This window comes from Gymnogyps californianus, chromosome 4 (assembly GCF_018139145.2).
Source record: "Gymnogyps californianus isolate 813 chromosome 4, ASM1813914v2, whole genome shotgun sequence".
Lineage (NCBI taxonomy): Eukaryota > Metazoa > Chordata > Aves > Accipitriformes > Cathartidae > Gymnogyps > Gymnogyps californianus.
This window is the reverse complement of record NC_059474.1, coordinates 1,736,456-1,755,026: the sequence shown is the minus strand read 5'-3', so window position 1 is coordinate 1,755,026 and position 18,571 is coordinate 1,736,456. Positions and strand designations below refer to the sequence as shown.

Here is an 18,571-nt window from a genome sequence, read left to right as displayed (position 1 = left end):
CGTTAGCAGCGAGCACTCATTAGGAGGCTGAAGCTGATTAATGCTCTGTAGCCATTTAGTGCTAGAGCCCAGCAGAGCTGGCTGGATCAGGCCTCGGTTGCTCTGACTCAGCACTAAATGCTGTTTAAGCAGAATCACAAATGAGGGATCTTAATCTGGACCAAAACATTAAAGCAAGTGCCAGCAAGAAGGAACAGTCGCAGGAGCAAGCAGAGGCAGGGCAGTGGCGTGCGCCATTTGCAGCCACCCTGAGATCGTGGTGTTTCAGGTTGGACCTTGCCACCTTCTCTTTCCGGCTGGAAAGGAAAATTTGCTGTGTTTTGCCCTGTTCCACCACAGATAAAACCCATTTGTGGATCTTGTGAACTCACCCAGCTAGACCATGGGTCATGGGCAGCTGTGCTCCTCTTCTGGAGAGCTTAAATTTGAGGGTGATTAGGGAAAAAGGTCAATTTGCAGCAAGTGGCAGCGAACAGGAGCCTGTGCTCCAGCGTGTGTGTTCAGCTGAGGAGCATGAAGCCACCCAGCAGCTGCAGGCATTTGTCTGCACCTTCTGCATTCAGAAAACCAGAAGAATTGAGGGACTCGGTCAATACGAGCCATAGCCTTGAGACCTTCGGGATGGCAAACACCAAACAGCAGTGACAGAGAGTTGGGGAGAGACGGGCTGCCCTGTCTCCTTGAGCAAACGCTGTCGTGCTGCGCTGCTGCTGCCTCATGGATGGTCTAGGCCCATCACCTTCTCCATCAGCTTCTCCGATCACTTCTCCTGGAGATTTTCTGTGCTCACTGAGAACTCAAAACACCCGGGAAGAGCTGGGCTGCTCAGAGTTATCTTCTGTGGGGTTGCGTGCCCGGCTGCCTGCAATGGGTTTTCCACCCTGCTACATGCCGGTACTCCGAGCGGGGAGAGGACGCGGAGGCACGGCGGAGCACGGCCAGGCTGTGCAGGGACGGGGATGGGCACCTGCGCCACGGCCACCACTGCTGCTTAGTGACAGCAGGAGAGGGCACCCACGAGCTGTCTCTGCCCGCAGCACCAAGTGAGCTGCAGGTTTGTGTGGAAACGAAGGTTTCAGGGCTTTTTTTGTGCCTGAGTTACTAGTTCTGCAAAGTAGTATCTGGCATAGTGTCTGATGGGTGCTGGAGTTGAGTCCGTTGCGCTTGGCGCTTGCTGTGTGTGTTACCTACCTAAAAACCAGGACGAGGGGACTTTGGTGGAATTGAGTGCATAAATAGGCACCTTTCCAAGGTAGCTGCTCAGAAGATGATGAGTGAGGGAGGCTTTGAAGCTGCCAGGAGCGGGGAGAAGTGGGTCCTACTGCACTGCTGCAGTGTGCATGGGCTCCTGCCCGTCCGTGCATCACTCATGGTCCAAGGCGCACTGCTGGCACGTAACCCTGCCTGCTTTAAAAGCAACTGATGCTGACTGCACCTTCACACATCGTTAACTTTTGCCTCAAGATGGCATTTTTGCGCTTTAAAATGTGTCTAAGGTTTTTTGTGACATCCATAATAAGAGATGAAAATAGTTGTCCAAGCAACTTTGCCATTTGACAGCGCATTGACCGTGATCTTCCAGTGCCGCCTGTGATCCCTAACCAGCAGCTTGGGTGAGGCAGGGAAATACCGTGACGTAGCCCCAAGGCTGGACATACCCCATGCGTATTGGCAAAGCAATTACTTTATTCATTCCTCGTTAAACTTTGATATGCCCAGTGCTGGCTGATCAATATCCATATTTCTCCCAAACCAAGACTGAGGTCTCTTTGAAGTTCGGCTGTTGTGGCCGATGCAGAAGGAAGTAATCCCGCCGGCTCGGTTACGGGCAGCGCAGCCACATGTGCCGGTGCCGGGTGCCCTATCCTGGGGACGGGATTGCTCCTGATAGGGGGGAGTCAAGGGGACGGGGGCTCAGGAGGAGGGAGCGTGGCAGTCGGAGCACCGGTTGGGGCGCAGGGTGTCCACACCGCACCCTTTGTGATGTGAAAACCTCCAAGACGGCCAGCCCTGGCCTGGCGAGGCTTCCTCGGGGCTGGCAGCGCACATTGCTGGAGGAGTTCCCAAAGGAAGATCAATGAAATCCCAAAGAAAGGTCAGCGTAGTCTCTCTTGAAAAGGCAGCAAAGAACTGGCCGCCTGACTCGGGGCAAGGAGACTGACAGTCTGAATTCGAGATGTCCTGAATCCCTTCCTCCTTCTTGGGGTCCCCCATGGCGTTTCAGGCGTCTCGGGATCTCAGGCCAGAAGCGACATGACGAAGGGTGTGCGGGGAGCCTGGGCAGAGTCAAAAGCGGAGCCAGGGCCACATCCTGGCCACGTGCTCCCTCCTGCTCGGCTCTTGTTCCTTGGCCGCCCGCAGCCACGCTACCCTCCCTCCTGTGTGAGAGGGAGCACCGCGTCGGCTGTCGTCCTGATGTATTGCCAAACAAGTAACGAGGCACTGGGGTAAACTGGGGAAGACTCAATCTTGCGTGCTCTTACTGGCTCAAGTAATCCTGATCCAAGAGCCGGCTCGGCTCCTCAGGCACAGCCTGCCCTTGGTACGCACCAGCGAAGGGACAAAAAAAATGAGCTGAGTCCTTGGGCCACGGGACGTGGGAAAATCCTCCCGGGCTCCTGAGTCTTAGGGCTTGCTAAGGCAGAAAGGGGAAATTTGGAGGACTGTTCTAGAAGGGCTGCCCTTTCCTTTTTGTCGTGCATGCCCTTTCCACGCCTTGACTCCATAATCATTGCTCTGCCTAACAAGAGAGACGAGTATGTATTTGATCATTGCATTGCTTTGAACCGAAGCGTTTGTAGTGTGTGTGGTGTATGCTTACAGCACTGTCACAGCATTAACCAGGAGGACTGTTTTGTCTTCCCTCCACAGCCTGGAAGTGTCTCCTCAGGTAGAAACCAGCTCAGATGCTCCTTCTCATTTTCCTCCCTGCTCCCCTGCCCAGTTTCCTCCTGCTGCTGTAGCCCATCTCACTAGCATGCCAAGCGCTAACCTCTCTCCCGCTATTGGAGACAGTCAGTCCGGATGCTTGTCCCCTACCAACCCATTCCTCAACTCCCTGCAGAGCAATCCCTTCTTTGAGGACCTCCTCGCTGACCAGGTACTAAATTCTCCTTCACCTACTCACTTTTTCTCTAGTTTCCCGTCTGGGCCGCATGCTTCAACAGAGGTCGCTGGGAACTTTTATTCCTCTGAGGATTGCAGTCCCTCTGCCTCCCTAAGACATAAAGACCCGGAGAGGGAGTCTCCAGCCAAAAGTGTTGGTGTCCCCGTTCCAGAAACTACTCCCCCATCACAAGGAGACCTTCCTCCTCCGGACGAGAAACCCGCTGTCCCTCCTCCCCTCTCGGAGTGGGACGATACTTTCGATGCCTTTGCGACCAGCAGGCTCAAACCAGAACTGAAGAAGGAAAACTTCTTCACTTCAGTGGCGGCAGAGGGCATGGCTTTCATCGACGATCCCGATGCAGCCAGCCCAACGGAAAGATCGGCTGAGCCGGCTCGCGAGAAGGGGACAAAGGTATTTGAAAAGGCTGATTCACAAATCGGCAGTGAAATGCCCGCAACTCTACGGTCTTGGACAAATTTCTCCAGTTTAGATGTGGGGGCAAACTTGGTGAGCACAACCCAGGAAGCAACTGTGATAGAGGATGTGCTGAGCCCTGTGTCTGCAGGGTCGATGGGAAGGAGGAGGAAAAGCAGCACGCCTACGGTTTGGACAGCTGCGTTTGCATTGGGAAATCCAGGGGAAAAAGAGGCTTCAACACCACTAACTGCTGAAAATAGTGCTAGGGAGGAAGGGGACAGTAATGAGGAGGAACCCTCTAGTGCAGGGACAAATGGATGGATGACCATAGCCACCGAAACCGCTCCTGACCTGTCAGAGAGCTCCCAAAGCGTGGCTGAGCAGGAGCGCGTGGGTCAGGAGAGTGCGTTCGAAGCGAAGCGAAGAGCGGATCTTGCACCGCCACTTGCGTGTTGCCCAGAAGCACCTTTGCCTCCGAGCTCGCCTCCGAAACCCTGCCAGGCAGCAATGTGGCGGCCGTGCCCCCGCGGGTGCTCGCAGATGTGGCAGCACGACAGTTCCCCATGGCCCCTGAGCCAGGGACGGAGCCCCAGGGTGCTGGTAGCGAGGAGGAAGCGTTCGACATACGGACTTCAGTCTACCGGCTCCAGGCTAGCATGCGGCTCGAGGCCAGCGAAAGCCGTGTAAAACTCAGCTCCGACATTCACGAGAGGCGCGTCGTCCTCTCTCCGTGGACAGGTACCAGAGAGAGGGAGGAGATGGCGGCCGGCTCGGCCGCGCCACCCCCCAAACCTCCGAGGTGGTTCGCAGCCGCGGGTGGCGGAGGGGACGGTGAGGAGGAGGATGCTTGCGACCCGCAGCTGAGGCAGCGAGGCAGCAAGGAGCCATGCGAAGACGCAGAGAGCTCGAAAGCAGACGCGGAGCTGCCGAGGAGCCGTCTGAGCAGCGAGCCCTCTGTCCAAGCGTCTCCCAGCCTGCCCGCACTGGGAGTGGATGTAGCTGAAGCCAGGAGCGAGTTCCCAGTCTCCAAGGATGCCGAATCAGCCGCTGCGGACTCAGCAGCTAATTTGGAGGCGACAGCTAGCGAGCTGGCAAAAGGGGACACCTCTTTGGGGGAAGACCGGTCAGAGATGAATGAGACGGATGCAGCTGAGCAGTTCAAGACTTGCCCATCGAAGTTCTCCCTAGATGGATTAGGCCAGTCGGGTGCTAAGGAGAGCTGGAGCCAGCCAGGTTTATCTCCTCTGATGGGGGCCGCAGACGGTGCCGAGTGGGAGATGGCCTCTGAACAGGAGCCGTTCCCTGAGGAGCTCAGTATGTCGGGACTAAACCCGCCTTCCAAGTTAGACCTGGGCCAGCCAGAAATCTTCTGGACGGCTCCGGAAGAGCCGGAGGCAGCCGGTCACCCCGTGGGTTTCGGCCCAGCGGAACGACCCCAAAGGTTAGCGTGTGGGGAGAGTCCACCCCAGCCAGAGCCGGCGTGGGGTGATGGTGAGGGGCGGCACGGGCCGGCGGCTGGCCCTGCTGGGCGAGCGGGAGGCCAGCCTGAGCCTTGCACCTCCGTGGCAGTGGCCGGCCCTTCCCGGGAGGCAGAGCAGGGCAGACCCCCCGCCAGCGAGCCCGAGGGGCCGTGGCGCCGATGCTCGGCAGACAGCAGGATAGACTTCAAGAAGGCTGATTTCTGGAAGCCAGATAGGGCGGAGGAGAGGCGCGAGCAGGACGCTTCAGCCCCGAGAAATCCCTTTGCTCCGGCACTCAGCCCAAATGCCCCCAGCAATCCCTTTGTGGAGAAGCCACCAGAGCCCCTCCCTGTTCAAGCTGTGCTGCCCGAAAGGCTTGGTCAGGGAGGCTTCAGCTTCACCAGCCTCCACGAGGAAGCCCTTGGGCAAGGCTTCCAGCCCACTAACCTCCCCGGGGACCCGCTAGGCAAGCCTCCTTTCCTGCATGACAGCCAGCCCTTGGCCTTCTCCACCCCTTTCCTTGTGGCTGCAACTAACCCTAAACAGTTTGATTTCCCTTCCCCTGTTGCGTGCCCCGCGAGCAGCGGGGTCCCTGCCGCGACCAGCCGCGCAGCCGCCCAGCCCTGCCCTTTGCCGCAGTCCGGTGACACACAAGCTTCAGCGCTCGTGGTTTTGCCCAGGGAGACACAGCCAGCTGAGAAGCCCTTTTTCCAGCAGACGACCAGGTGAGCACTCCGGGGAAGGCGAAGGGTGTGTTATTTGGTAGAGGTGAACCCTGTCTCCCTTCTGCTCTTATCGGGGGGCCGATAAGTGGACCCCGGCTCAGTGTCAGCAGCTCACGGTTGCGCCGACTCCCAAGGAGGTTGCTCCACGTATTGCTGCAGGTCCTCTTCCCTCACCTTCCTGTGGTGCCAGAGAGTCCAGCCTGAACAGCGTGAAGCCTTGGCTCTCTCGGATCACGGTGGGGAATGGCCACTGGTGTCCTGTGTTTGCCCTAAACTAGGGCAAATGATCTGATGCATCCAAGACCTGCCCCAGCTGAAAATTCAGCCACAGCAGAACTGCATCCGCATTTCACTCGATGCTAATTTTGGCTCCATCATCTTCCCTGTGCTTGCAAAATAGGTGCCTTTTCCATGTCTGCCAGGAGAGCTTCCAGCCGTTAATGCTCTCATGAGTTCCTTCATGGCATGTGCGCAGCTACTGCCCCTTCCCTTTTCATTAATTCAGCTTTGGTTTCTTTCCTTTTTAAATGACCATCAGGTACTAAAAACCTTCTTCTCTCCATAGCCAAAAAAAAAAAAAAAAAAGTAGTTTCACCAGGGCAGTGGCAAAATGCCGTTCTCCCCTCCCTCCTGCCGAGATGCCCGTTGGTTATGAAGCAAGTGGGACTTAGCCTTGAGGATAACGGGAATGGGAAGGGGGGTACTGTGGCGGTGCATCAGAGGAAAGAAGGGCTGTTCCTCCTCCCAGGTGGTCAGTCTTGGGCTTGTAGAAATGCCATGAAGCAGAGAAAGATGCTGAGTTTAGGGCATGGAGTCTTGCTCTGTGTCCTTCAGTTCATCCAGTTTTCCTGGTACACCTTCTCCTGGTCTGCCTGGGCAGGAGAAGATTGTCATGGGCTCTGTCTGCCCAGAGTATCAAGGATCAAGCTCTCTTACGGTTTACATGAGGACCTGGGTCTTCTAGCAGTGATTTATTTGATCAGCCTCACTTCTGCGACAGAAGGCAAATGGAGCTTCGTGGGGGCACCGAAATGATAAAACCCCGTCTGGCCCAAGAATAATATTGGTCATGGCCCTGGGGAGAAAGAGGGCAGGAGGATGGGGACAGCAGAACTTAGCTGAGCTCCAGCCCTTCTGCATGGGGATCTCTCCTTGGTTCCAGCGTGTGTTTGACGTGCAAAATGACCTTGGGAGCAAAGACCAGGAAGAGATGGGTCTGTTAGCTGATTTTTTTTTTTTCCTTCTTCTTTGTTGAGGCCAGATCCTCAAATCATTCTTAATTGGATTATTCATCTTCCAACAAATAACCTCGTTCAAAATTTGCAGATAGCAGGTATACAGAAACCTCCTGAATTTTGGTGGTTTGTTACGTTTCATGGAAAGAGAAGTGTCCTGCAATCCCAAAGGGTAGAATCAGGCAATGAGAGAAGTGTAGTCCCAGGGCTCTCTTTGACAATGGTACGTGCTCACAGTCATCTTCGCGCTTGACTGTGCATCCATCCAAGGGCTGACTGGCTCGTGGGAGGAAAGTGGGCTTGGACCTAAGAGCTGGTCGTCATGTCAGTGCTGGCTTCTGTCATGATACACGTCTGAGGAGTCCTTGAATATCTCTGCTCTGGTTTCTCTACCGGTGAAACGCGGATGTTTTGGATACTTGCTGCTGTGATTGAAGAACCTTTGAAGAGTTACCGAGGTCTCTGTGGAAGGCCCTGAGGTTCTGCACTACTTTATAAGATTGGGGAGTTGTGACTAATTGTCATGGGGGGACAGAGGAAAGCTGGAAGCACCCTTTTCCGGGCCCCCATGGCGATGCTTGCCTTTCCTAGAATCATCTCCTATTAGGATGGTTAGTGGCACGTAGACAAAGAAAAGATAGGGTAAAAAAAAAAGGTGGAAGGAAAAAGGAAAGACTTCAAACTTAGAACAGGCATTAAGGCTTAGCTGGGACAAAAGTGTCTTTCTCTTCCATCAGATAAAGGAGGAGCTGGTACCTGATGTGGATTATGGAGAGTTTGCTGTGCTGGGGTTATGTGCCCTCCTCGGGAGGGATGGAAACTGGGTGTGGGGTCCCGTGTCCTCTTCCCAGGTGGCCAGGGGGCTCTCTGCTGGTCATCTTGTTCAAGATGGCAAGTCAAGTGGCAGACCTGTATATCTGAGTGACACCAGCACCTCCCGCCTAGTGTGGCTGGGGCACCGCCTGGTCACAGTGAGCTGGGAGGTTGTGCCCTCCTGGAACAGCTTCTTGTGTGCCAGACGTGAAGATGCAGCCGGGGAATTCAGAGTCCAGAAGAGCATGTGTTGGGATTGCATTTGCAGATCCTTCCCCGCCCTCCTGCAGCGAGGGAGGGCTCTTGCCACAAAACTGTTGCCGCTGGGGTAAGGTGGGTGCTCGGAGCATCAGTTGCAACACTCAAGGAAGTGTACGGAGGCTCCCCTTTCTGCTCTTTGGGGAAGGGTGAGATGGTGCCTTCACCACTGGGGAGGTGTCTCTGGTCGCATCCCCTGGTACGGGTGGGACCTAAAGGACAGCCCGTGACAGTGCTCTGGGGACTCCACTGCCTTGGAAGAGCCCAGCAGTTGTGCAGCTCCTTACCCATCGAGCGGGAACTCAGATGTGTGACTATTGCAGCATGTCATGGCACTTGTAGGTGACAGGATTGGGGACATCACAGGTGCCGAGGTGGTACTGACACACGCTGCTTTGTGCCTTCCTGATGTCGGGAGTGCAGCAGAATCGTCCTCTTCTGAAAACGAGGTTTCAGGTTAAATCACGTGCCAGGCTTTGTGATCTGAATGTATTCCTTGTGGAGCCCTTGGAGCTCGGAGAGTGGCTTGCCATGTCCACAGATAGACCTGGGAGAAGAGTTGCTGATCCCAAGTTCAGTCATTCCCCTTCCTCCCGTAGACCCTTTCTCCACAGATGTCTGGCCCTCAGGTGCTGTGTGGTGCTGCAGGCACAGCAGCTTACCCACGAGCGGCTGCGTGGTGCTTAGTTGCCGGCTGGGGTTAAACCACGACACACGGTCACCCTGAGGTGTTTCATCTTGAACGTGTTAAGCTTCATCGTGGGCTTATGTCCACTCGGAGATGCAGTACTGGATTAGGCAGGCTGTCGGCGTGAGCAACTAATTCTACTCTCAAGTTCACATTCATCGACCAGCAGATGGGAACAGGTCCAACTTCTCAGCAGATCCATCAGGACTTCAGACATGGCTATGAAGCGTGAAGCAAACTCTGCTCCCCCGGAGTTACCCGGTGCTGACCATCCCAGGGCAGGATGCAGGTGGAGGAATGCCTTCTGCTTTCGGAACCTCTCAGTGACAAGCTGAGGGGGCAGAGCCCTTGCTTTGCTCTGCAGGAGCCCTGCACGCACTGCCCTCTCGGTCAGAAAGAATGGGATAATGATTTTTTATTTTTTTTTTTTTTTTAAATACTTTTTCCAGCTCTGCAGAAATTAATGTGTCCCCACTGGCAATGAGGCCGAAAGCTGCCTGCGACCAGACTTGCAGTGGGAAATGTCCCCCTGCTTTCAAAACGCATCCAAGCTATCCCACTGGCATCCCTGTTGCTGGTTTTCATTCTGTAGAGTGGCCTTGGTAAGTTTGGTCCAAAAGAGGTCTCCTTCAGAGGTTTAAAATGGTTTGAGTGTTCGTGACGGCCGGGCAGTGCCCTACAGACCTCTTGCTTAGGGGTGTCGGTCTCCTGCTTCTGCAGCCATACTCTGGTCTCAGTCCCTGCGCTGGCTGTGGGGATGCTGTGGGGATGCATGAGGCGATGGTGGCATTTGGGGCTGCTTATGTTCAGATCTGGCTGTGATGAGCAGTCCTGGTGGCTCCCCAGCCGCTCTCCTTCCCAGACACTGTGTTTTGAGGAACGGTAGAAGTCCTACAGCGGTAGTAGAGCTGTCTTGCCCAGATCCTGCAGTGAACCCCACTCATTTTGGGCTCGGAAAGAGGTTCAAGCAAGCAAAGTCATTACTTCTGGTTTTTTAAAGGACTTGGGAATGAGCAATTTTTCAGGATCTGTGCATGGCCTCCGGTCTGGTTCACCCTCACCCCATCTTACATCGTAACAAACGGACAACTAACTGCTGGACCGCTTGTAACGTGGTATCATGGCATTTGCAGCTCTGCTGGTGAAGGGTTTAGTCCAAGGTGGAGAGTGCTTGAGGCTGACGTGCAGAACGGCAACTTCTCCAACCCCTGGCACTGCCAGCGGACTCCCACTCAGATTTGTGGGATCCCACTCCATCCTTTCAAGCTGTCTGAACCCTGGGCTCTGTCCACATGCTTGGACAGCTCTGACAAGGGGTGCTGATCCTTTGGCTCATTGGAGCTGGTCAGTGGCTACCATTGCTGTCCTCTCCTAGCAAATGGATGACGGGAGGCATCATTGTGGTTGAAGAGGGCTTCTAGACATGTCCTGTCAGCGCAACGGGGAGACTGCTTGGTACATCCTGATCCCGTCACCACTGATAAGGCATGAGGACGCCAGCCTTGAGGACTTGGGCCACCCACCTGATGCCTTATGTGATGCTACCTTTGTCCCAGCCTCACCCATTATCTCTGACCTGGAGCAGGGTTGAAAGCCATCTGCTCTGCTTTCGAAATGGAAATAAAGCACAGTCAAGCTGTTTCAGCACAAGCTGGACTTGAGAGGCGTCTGTCCCAGCCCGGCTAACAGCTCACACAGTGACTGTGGGCGTTATTCCTCCTCCCACAACCTGTCCTACCAACACCCTGAGGTCCCCATTTGTAAAAAGAGACTGCGCTTGCCCGCCTTGCTTGAGAGCTCCTGCGAGCAAGACGTCCCCCTTCCCCTGCAGCATTGTTTGGATGCACGGCAGTTGGGATTATCACCCTTTGCAGGGCGGCTGCGGCATCTGACGAGTGCAGGGGCTTTGCAGAGCTCCTGGGTAGATTTTACTATCTTTTCATCCCGAGTATGGTGCACAGGTCTGCCTGTTCCTTGCAGGAAGGTAGCATCAGGTCACTTCTCTTTCCATCACGCTGAAAAGCAAACGTACTTTGTTTAAGCCCAGAAACAATGTTTTGGGTGAAGAGTGAGGCAAAAGTAAATGAAAATGTAATTCCCCCTTAACTGACAGAGAAGGTGCATTCAGATGCCGTCTCCTGGCCCTCCCTTTTGGCTAGTGGAGGGCGGCAAATTCTGTGGTGTCTTCCAGGCAGGTGGAGCCCAGCTCTTGGGCTGAGGCAGTGCAGGAGCTGATGTACAGTGGTGCAGGAGCATCCCTGAAGCATCAGTGGTGACCCCAGACACTAATCTGGGGGCTCCTGGGCAGCAAAATGCCCCTCTGGGCAGTGGATGTAGCAGCCTCCGATTACATTAGACCTGGGTTAAATTCCCCCAGCTGTACCAACGCCTGGCAGCCGGGAGTTTTGACCCACAGCACTCTCAGCGTGGACCAAGCAGTATAGGTGTGGGCACAGGGATCTGTTCTGTATCTCAGCCGAACAAGTGTCCCGGGGCTCCTTATCTCATCTCTGGGTGGAAGCGGTGCTGGAGAGCGCTGTGGGCTGCCTGCTCTGCAGGACGCTGGCTCTCCTCTCTCTCTCCTCGGAGCAGGTGAGCTTTGAGCAACACAGACACAGAGGATTTAGCTGTGTGGAGCTGACTAAATTTGATAAGTGGGTCCCATCCCCATAAAAACCGTAGGGAGAGCCAGCAGCATCACTCCCCAGCTCGGGAGGGTGTTAACTGTCCAACCTCCTTGTTCTCCTTAGTCCTCACCCAGTGAAACCCATCAGCGCTGCGGTGCAAGAGGTCTCCAGTGAGAAGAAACAGCAGCACAAGTCCAGCCTGACGACCGCTCTGAGCAATGGCCTGGAGAAGCTGAAGACAGTGACCACGAGCAGTGTCCAGCCTGTGGCCCCGTCCTCTCACCCAGAGAAAACGGACTCAAAGAAGTTAAAGGTAGGAACCTACCACTGAGGTGAGAGCTGCGTTCCCATCTGCTCGAGATGTTCTGTAGTTGGTGACAGAGATGCAGAAAACTGGTGTTGGAGGAGGTAGAACAGGGTCCTGCAGCATGTGTGAGCGGAACCATATGTATTAACCCTGACATCCTTGATCCTGGTTGCCCAGCCTCCTGCTGGCCTCCCTTCCTCCATGACCTGGTCTCTGGACCTTCTCACCCCATCGTTCTTCTCCCACTGCTTGTTTTGGTTTGGGGTTTTTATTGTACAGTGTGTGAGCGAATGCCTGGTTATCTGCAAGACATGAAAGGTGGAGGATGTGATAGCTGCCTGACTGAAGGCCTGAAGGGTTTTCTCTCCTGGCAGAGGCAGAGGGAAAGTGCTTCCTGGAGCCTTGCTCAAATGCTGCTTGCCTGGCTGTATTTCAAACGCTGGTATATGGAGGCAAGCAAAATACCTGCGTGATATGTCTGAGGGCACGGTCTCACGGGGGTGCCTTCTCCTTCCCTTTGTCTACTGCCACTCTGTTTGCCTCTCCAACTTGACATGTAAAATGCTGCTGCTGGGGTTCACCTGAGCGGAAGGACAAGTACAACCCTGCTGTGCCCAGAAAGCCCTTTGTGGTGCCGCAGGTAGTTCATGGTGTGGGATACGAGCATCTCAGCTTTTCTGGGAGGAGGTCTGTCTGGGTCCTGTTCCCCTGTGCAGCTCCAGCCTGTCTGGCAGCCCCAGCTCTGCTGGGAGACCTGACTCCCCGGGGGCTCTCGTCCTCTGGGAGTTCCTGAAGCGTTTTTCAGCTCTTAATTCTCTTCTCCTGCTGTCATCCAGGCCTGCTGCTGGAGGGTTGGGGAAAGGGGGGAGCTCCAGAAAGGGGGAGTAGCTAATGGCAGGCCTCATTATGCCAGGCTAATGGGCTCCATTGTGCCCACACCCTTAGCTTTTAACTGTTGGGAGAGAGAGGTTTGACACAGTCTTTGGGGAAACTCTGCTAAGTGATTCACTCAGCTGGTAGAAGTGCTCCCTGGTCACCTCTAGCTGTGTGGAGGAGGCTGCGTTGGCCTGGATGTCTGGGCAGTTGGTCTGTCTCCAGTATTTTTGGGTGACTGCATGGCACGAGGGAAAGCTGCTTTGTAAAGACAGGACGTGATAGCTGTACAATGTCTCAGGCTCATCAGGTCAGATTGGGAAAGAAGACAGACATAGAATATATGATTGCTTCAGTTGTTGCTGCATCTTGCAAACGCTGAAGGGAGGAGTGGTTTTCATTCGACTCACTGACTATTCCTCTTGGTTTCTACCACAGGATCCCACCGTACTGGACCAGTCAGCCAAGTATTATCACTTGACCCACGATGAACTCATCCAGCTCCTGCTGCAGAGAGAGAAGGAGCTGAGCAAGAAGGAGGAGCACATCCATGAACTGGAGAACTACATTGACCAGCTGCTGGTGCGCATCATGGAACAGTCTCCCACCCTCCTCCAGATCCCGCTGGGGGAAAGCAAGGCCAAGTAACCTCTCCCCAGAGACCAGCATCACTTGCCTAGAGCACTTCTCCAATAAACACGCTGCAAACATCCCTGCATTCCCCCCTCCTCTTACAAGAGGGCTCCAGTGGCTTCTGTTCGCAGAGTTTAGCAGGAAAGGTTATCTGCTCCTTTCCAGCCCAAGCTTATCCCGGCTCTGGCTCCAGGGAACTATAGGGTGATGGGCTGTCATCCACCCTATGGGGAGGAGCAGAGCCCTCCACATGAGGCAGATGCCTCCTTAGGTTCCTGTCGTCGTGACCAAGTGGCATCTTCTCAGGCACTCATCCTGCCAATGCTTTAAGTGGTCCATGGACATTTGAGAGCTGGAAACCAACCACCTCGCCCATGTCTTCATCCTGCTACTGCTGCTCTTCTGCTCACCCTCTTCCACATCTCTTTTCTCTGAAGTGGTGTACCCTGGCTGATGGATGGTGTTAAATTGGTCGATGACATCAGGGATGCTTAAACTCAGTAAGGCTCTACCAGCATGTTACTGTCCGCTGAGCCTGCTCGGCAGGGCAGCTAGGGGAAGGGACTACTGTTGGATGCCTCTTTCCCTTCCTGCCCTATACGTTGTACCCCCAAATGAAGGGTCTCCGTCTAAAGAGCCAGCTCCAAGTTGTGCCAGTACCTGACCGTATGGGAGATGCTCCGCAAAGCAACAGCGCCGGAGTCGCAGGCTGTAAAGGACTCAAGCCGACGTCACTGCCTGACTGTGAGCGGCGGCGATTCCTTCTCTGCGTGCATGCAGAGTCGTGATGCTGCCTCGCTTACCCAGCTCAAAACTGAACTCGCAATATGGGAGAAGGGCCAGTGATGGTTTGTGCACCATCAGTACTGCAGGAGATCTTCCTGCACACCACCAAACCCGTTACCGGGCTGGCTGGCACCACTATGCCCTGGGGAGGACTCCTGTATGTATAAACCACAGCTGAATTTTCTACTCAGTATTACTTTTCCTGCGTCCACAGGAATTGCTTTCCACTGGCTGCCCCCCACCATTGACTTTACGTCATCTTTCTCCACACAACAGGAAAATGCCATCGGGACCGAAGCTCGTGTGCAGAGATGGATGTCTGACCGCCCGGCCACCTCTATGCATGACATCCTGCTAGGTCAGGCATCCGTCAAACACCCTCTGTTGAAGCTAGCAATTCAGTAATCGTCGCAGACCCCCTTCAAGCCAGTATTAGTACCAAACACCGCTCAAATTGTATCGCATCTACACGCCAGCGTCAGGTCTCTGGTGGCTTGGGCCCACCCTTAAGCGTTGTAGGCCAGCTCTCTCGGGAGTTGAATGCTTCTTGCTGCTAACTGTTAAGTGACCATCCAAAGGCCTCTGATTTACGCGGTTTAACAGCCGTAGATGATGTTAGCCTGAGGCTGGTGAGCGATGCTCCTGGCCGCACCGGAGTACAGCGCAGTTTTTGATTTGGAGATGCCGTGGAAGGGTATAGGAAGGAAGTTGCTCCCTCTCTCGTTCTGCCAGGATTTTGGTGAGAGAAGGTGCCTGTGCAGGCAGAGGGTCAGTTGGTGTGGGACTTGAGCTGTCTTGACATGTAAGGCCTCTTCTCTCTCCTGTAGATCTCCCAAAGTTACTGGATTCTTTTAAAACCTTCATATTCTTTTCTCCTTACTTGCTTCAATATATACCACGACTTTGAAAAATCGTGCCTTTTGCAATAGGACAATAGCAGTTCCCTACCAAAAAAGGCTCTGAAATCCAGTTCTCAATTCAACGCAACCCGTCTTGGGCAGCTTTCTCTTCTGTGTGCCTGCTAATCTGAACTAGGTGAGTTTATTTTGAAGCGCAGACAGCAGCGCCTTCGCGCCCCGGCGTGCAGGTTGCTTTGGGTCTTCGGCAGGAGTTCTGCACGGGCAGCTCACGTGACGTGGGAGGCAGAGATATTAAGAGATCACACTGAGGGAAGAGCAGGCCGAATGTTCTAAGACAAAATACAACTGGATAAGGACAGCATTGGGTCCTGTTCGAAGTCTGAGGTTGGAGAAGCAGGCTGTCGAGGTGAGAGCTATCGGGGGAAAAGGAGATTTAGTGTTGCTGTCTTTGACGATGTTTGGTCATATCTAGCCTGTAGACCATCGTATGAGGAGGAAGATTTGTTACCTGGGAAGATACCGGCCCTGAGCCTTTAGTTCCTACCTGCCTTTGCCCCTAGTTAGAAGTAATCTGGGGTTTTGCACTTCTCTACCTGCGTCTTTATGTTCCTCCTCCCTCTGTGTGTCTCGGGTGCGGGGACTTTTTTTCTGGTGTAAGAAAGACCTGAGGGTCTGAGGGAAGGTGTTTCTCCCATTTTAGAAAGTACCAGAAACCTCTCTCTGCCTATATAATCAAAAGATCCCATGGCCTGAGAACTAGATTCCCTTTCTGGGTGCCTGTCTCTCGTGGAGAAGCTCTCCCTTTTACCTGAAGGCGGGCAGGGAGGAGTTGTGGACAGCTAGAAAGCAATCCAGCGTCAGAAGAGCGACGTGGCACGGGAAGGAGGGCTGGGAGAAGGGGCAGCCCCGCCGACGGGCAGGGATGCTGAGCGGTGAAGGCTTACATCAGGCGGGCATTAGTAAGGGGCAGGCGAAATCTCACCCGAGAGCCAGCGGCCTGCGCTGGCTCTCTGCTCCCTGAAAAATAGCTCCTTCCTGGGACTTCTCCCCCGGCAGCCATCGGCGTTGTAGGTGCTCCCCACACACAAGTGCCAATGTTTATAAGGATCTTGCTGCACCTCCTCCCTGCCTCCTCCCCCTCCTCTTCCATCGCGTTTCACCGCCTCCCTAATCCCCCTTCTGCCTTAGTCAGCTCGGCCTTTTATTTCTCCAAAGCTTGAATGTTTTGCACTTGAATATACAATCTCAGAGCTACAGCAGGCCGTATCGGGCGTACGGCCTTTTCAGCAATACGTGCTTCCTCCCATGACCTGCCTCCGTTGCAGCGGAGCAACGCAGTCCCCGACCTGCCTTCCACCGCAGGAGCCCGCGCCGTCTCGGAGGAGGCTGGAGCAAGCAGAGCTAAAACGCTCTTGCCTTGACTTTCTGATAGCAGAGCATCTCCAAAGGGCCGAGGCGGGGGTACGGCACGGGTACCTTGGCATCGCACGTGATGGGGCGGGGGGCTACGGAAAAAAACCAAGCAGTGAAGACAGCCAAGGCTGCCCTGATGGTTCGTGTCTGTCCTCGAGTGTTTAGAAGTCCAGAGGTATCTACAGATGATGACTTGTGCTTAGGAAAAGGCATCTTGAAAGATGCTTCTGTCTTCGTTCTCTGTTTCTCCACCCCGCCGTCCTGCAAATGTGGGTTTTTTTCCCCCACAACACAGTTTTTATTCTCCGCGTAAGAGCAAGCAAGCTCGGCTACACCACACAACAGCACTGAAGCCGGAGTCTGTATAAGTTTTTTGTTAAAACCTCTAAGTTAGCAGAGGGAAATGCTTTTGAGGACGTAGATGTTTTCTTGTAGAGGGGGGGATGAGAAAAAGAAGCAGGGGAAATGTTCTCAAGTTGCTCATGTCCCAGATCTCCATATTTAGCAATTTATTTGCAAAAACAGGGAGGCGAGCAGCACTGGTGGTCCGTATGCAGGGTCACACGCCGAGGTCTGTCGCTCTTTGCCGAACGGAGCAGACGAAAGGGTTTTGTTGGGCCAGCAGCAGCTTTTCACCGGTGCCGTTTTAAACACGGCCGTAACAATTACTCCGTGTTTTTGCCTCCTGGTCTGTCTTTCTCTTTCCGCGCTCAAGCTGTTTCACAAGGTCTTCCGCAGGGTGCTGTTGCTCACAGCTGTCCTCTGCTTTTGTTGTCAGCCCACAGCTGGGTTTCTTGCTTTTAAAGAACTCTGGCCAAGTGATTTATTTTTGCCTTGACTGGTTCTTCTGGCCCAGAGTCATGGGCCAGAAGAACCGCCAAGGTACATCCTTAAACTGGAACAAACCTGAAGGGATGTGGATACTGAAGTGTCACTTAGCCTTACGACTTGTCTGTGAAGAAACCGCCGTGTGTTTTGTGTTATAAACGTGGGGTGGAAAAACATCCCAAAATGGGAGAGATAAGCGTCGGGGTTTTTGGAGTTGTTGATTTCCCTGTACTTCATGTACGCAGGAAGTGGGTTCTGTGTGTTTCATGTTTTAATAGTTGCAACTAATGTTTATAAAGAGCTTGTTATTTACGTTTTAAGCACTTTAAAAAAAAAAAATAAAAGTTGTTCAAGCTGTTCCTAGATACTTCTGATTTATTGACAACAGCGTCTGTGCTGATAGCACTTGGACAGTGAGTGACATTTATCTGTTTATTTTCTGAAGTAGGATGACGGTGTCCAACTTCTCCGGCAGCTTTTCCAGCATCATTAACAGTCCCCAAGCGCCCGCCGCCGTGCCGTGGCTGCGGGGGGTGGTAGTGCTGCAGGGTTACCTCGAGTTCCTCTCCGAATATTGCCCCTGCCTCAGCTGATCGGTGCACCCGAGGGGGTTTAAGCCCCTCCGAGCTTTCTTGCCTGTGCCTTACAGCCGTGTTGTGCGCTGAGCGACCGCAGGAGCTTGGCTCGGGTGGCCACGCTGCCCTGGGGAATCGGATCTGCCTGCAGCTCCCTTACTGCTCACCGTTGACTTTGCCCCCGCGCAGCAGGAGGGTAAAGGTTATTATTGCATTCCTGAGGATTTGTGGAAAATCGGCAGCCGAGTAGAGGAGGCAGACCCCGCTGCAGTGTGCTGGAGGAAGAAGAAAGGAGAGCTCGTGTTGCATTGGCAGGCACCGGGGAGTTCAGCCTCAGGGCGCCTGGGGAGGAAACCCGGCTCCATCGGTGCCGCCGCTCACAGGGAACGGGCGGCTCCTACCCGCTCTTCGTGGGCATAAAGCGCTTGGGTTTCTCCCCCTCCGTGCAGGAGACCTTGCTTGGCACAGGACTGATCCCCAGCCGAGACCTTCGCCTCCAGCCCCTCTGCCCTAATCCCAGCCACCTGTTTCACCACTGTTTTCCTTCTCAAGGCCTGCTTCTTTCTTCATTCATGCCTTGTCCTTCCAAAAAATTAACTCCCCTTAAGCTTCGGTAAATGACTTTGCTGCTCCAACAGAAGAGTTTCGTTAGCTCTAATCCCGGTTTATTTTTCATCCAGCTGGATCGCAGGCCGTTACGGAGCTCAGCACCTGTCTGGGGGGATCATGTTAGCCCCGAGAGCCTGGAGGGGCTGCGGGGGGGAAATGTTCGGCACGCTGCTTCGCAGGATCAGGGCGCTGAACTGTGACCCTCTGAAAGGCTATCCTGAGAAAAGAGAGCCTGAAACGACTGGGCTAGTGTGGGCTTCCCCTGGCTGCGGAGGCGCAGGGGGTAGAGCAGAGCAGCAGTCGTTGGGAGGCTGGGGGAACTGGAATCTGTCAAGTCAGAAAAAAAGAGAAGGAT

The 18,571-nt window shown here is 54.2% G+C and overlaps 1 protein-coding gene across 1 annotated transcript in view; it reads left to right on the top strand.

Annotated features, from left to right (window-relative positions):
* RAB11FIP5 (RAB11 family interacting protein 5) overlaps positions 1-17,050 on the top strand; it is a 42,983-nt gene extending 25,933 nt beyond the window's left edge. Inside the window, 5 exon segments of the mRNA XM_050895293.1 lie at positions 3,139-3,935; positions 3,938-5,531; positions 5,568-5,711; positions 11,456-11,645; positions 12,951-17,050. Coding sequence (XP_050751250.1) covers positions 3,139-3,935; positions 3,938-5,531; positions 5,568-5,711; positions 11,456-11,645; positions 12,951-13,160 — 2,935 coding nt within the window. The 3' untranslated portion in view covers positions 13,161-17,050.
* The last annotated feature ends 1,521 nt before the right edge of the window (positions 17,051-18,571 follow it).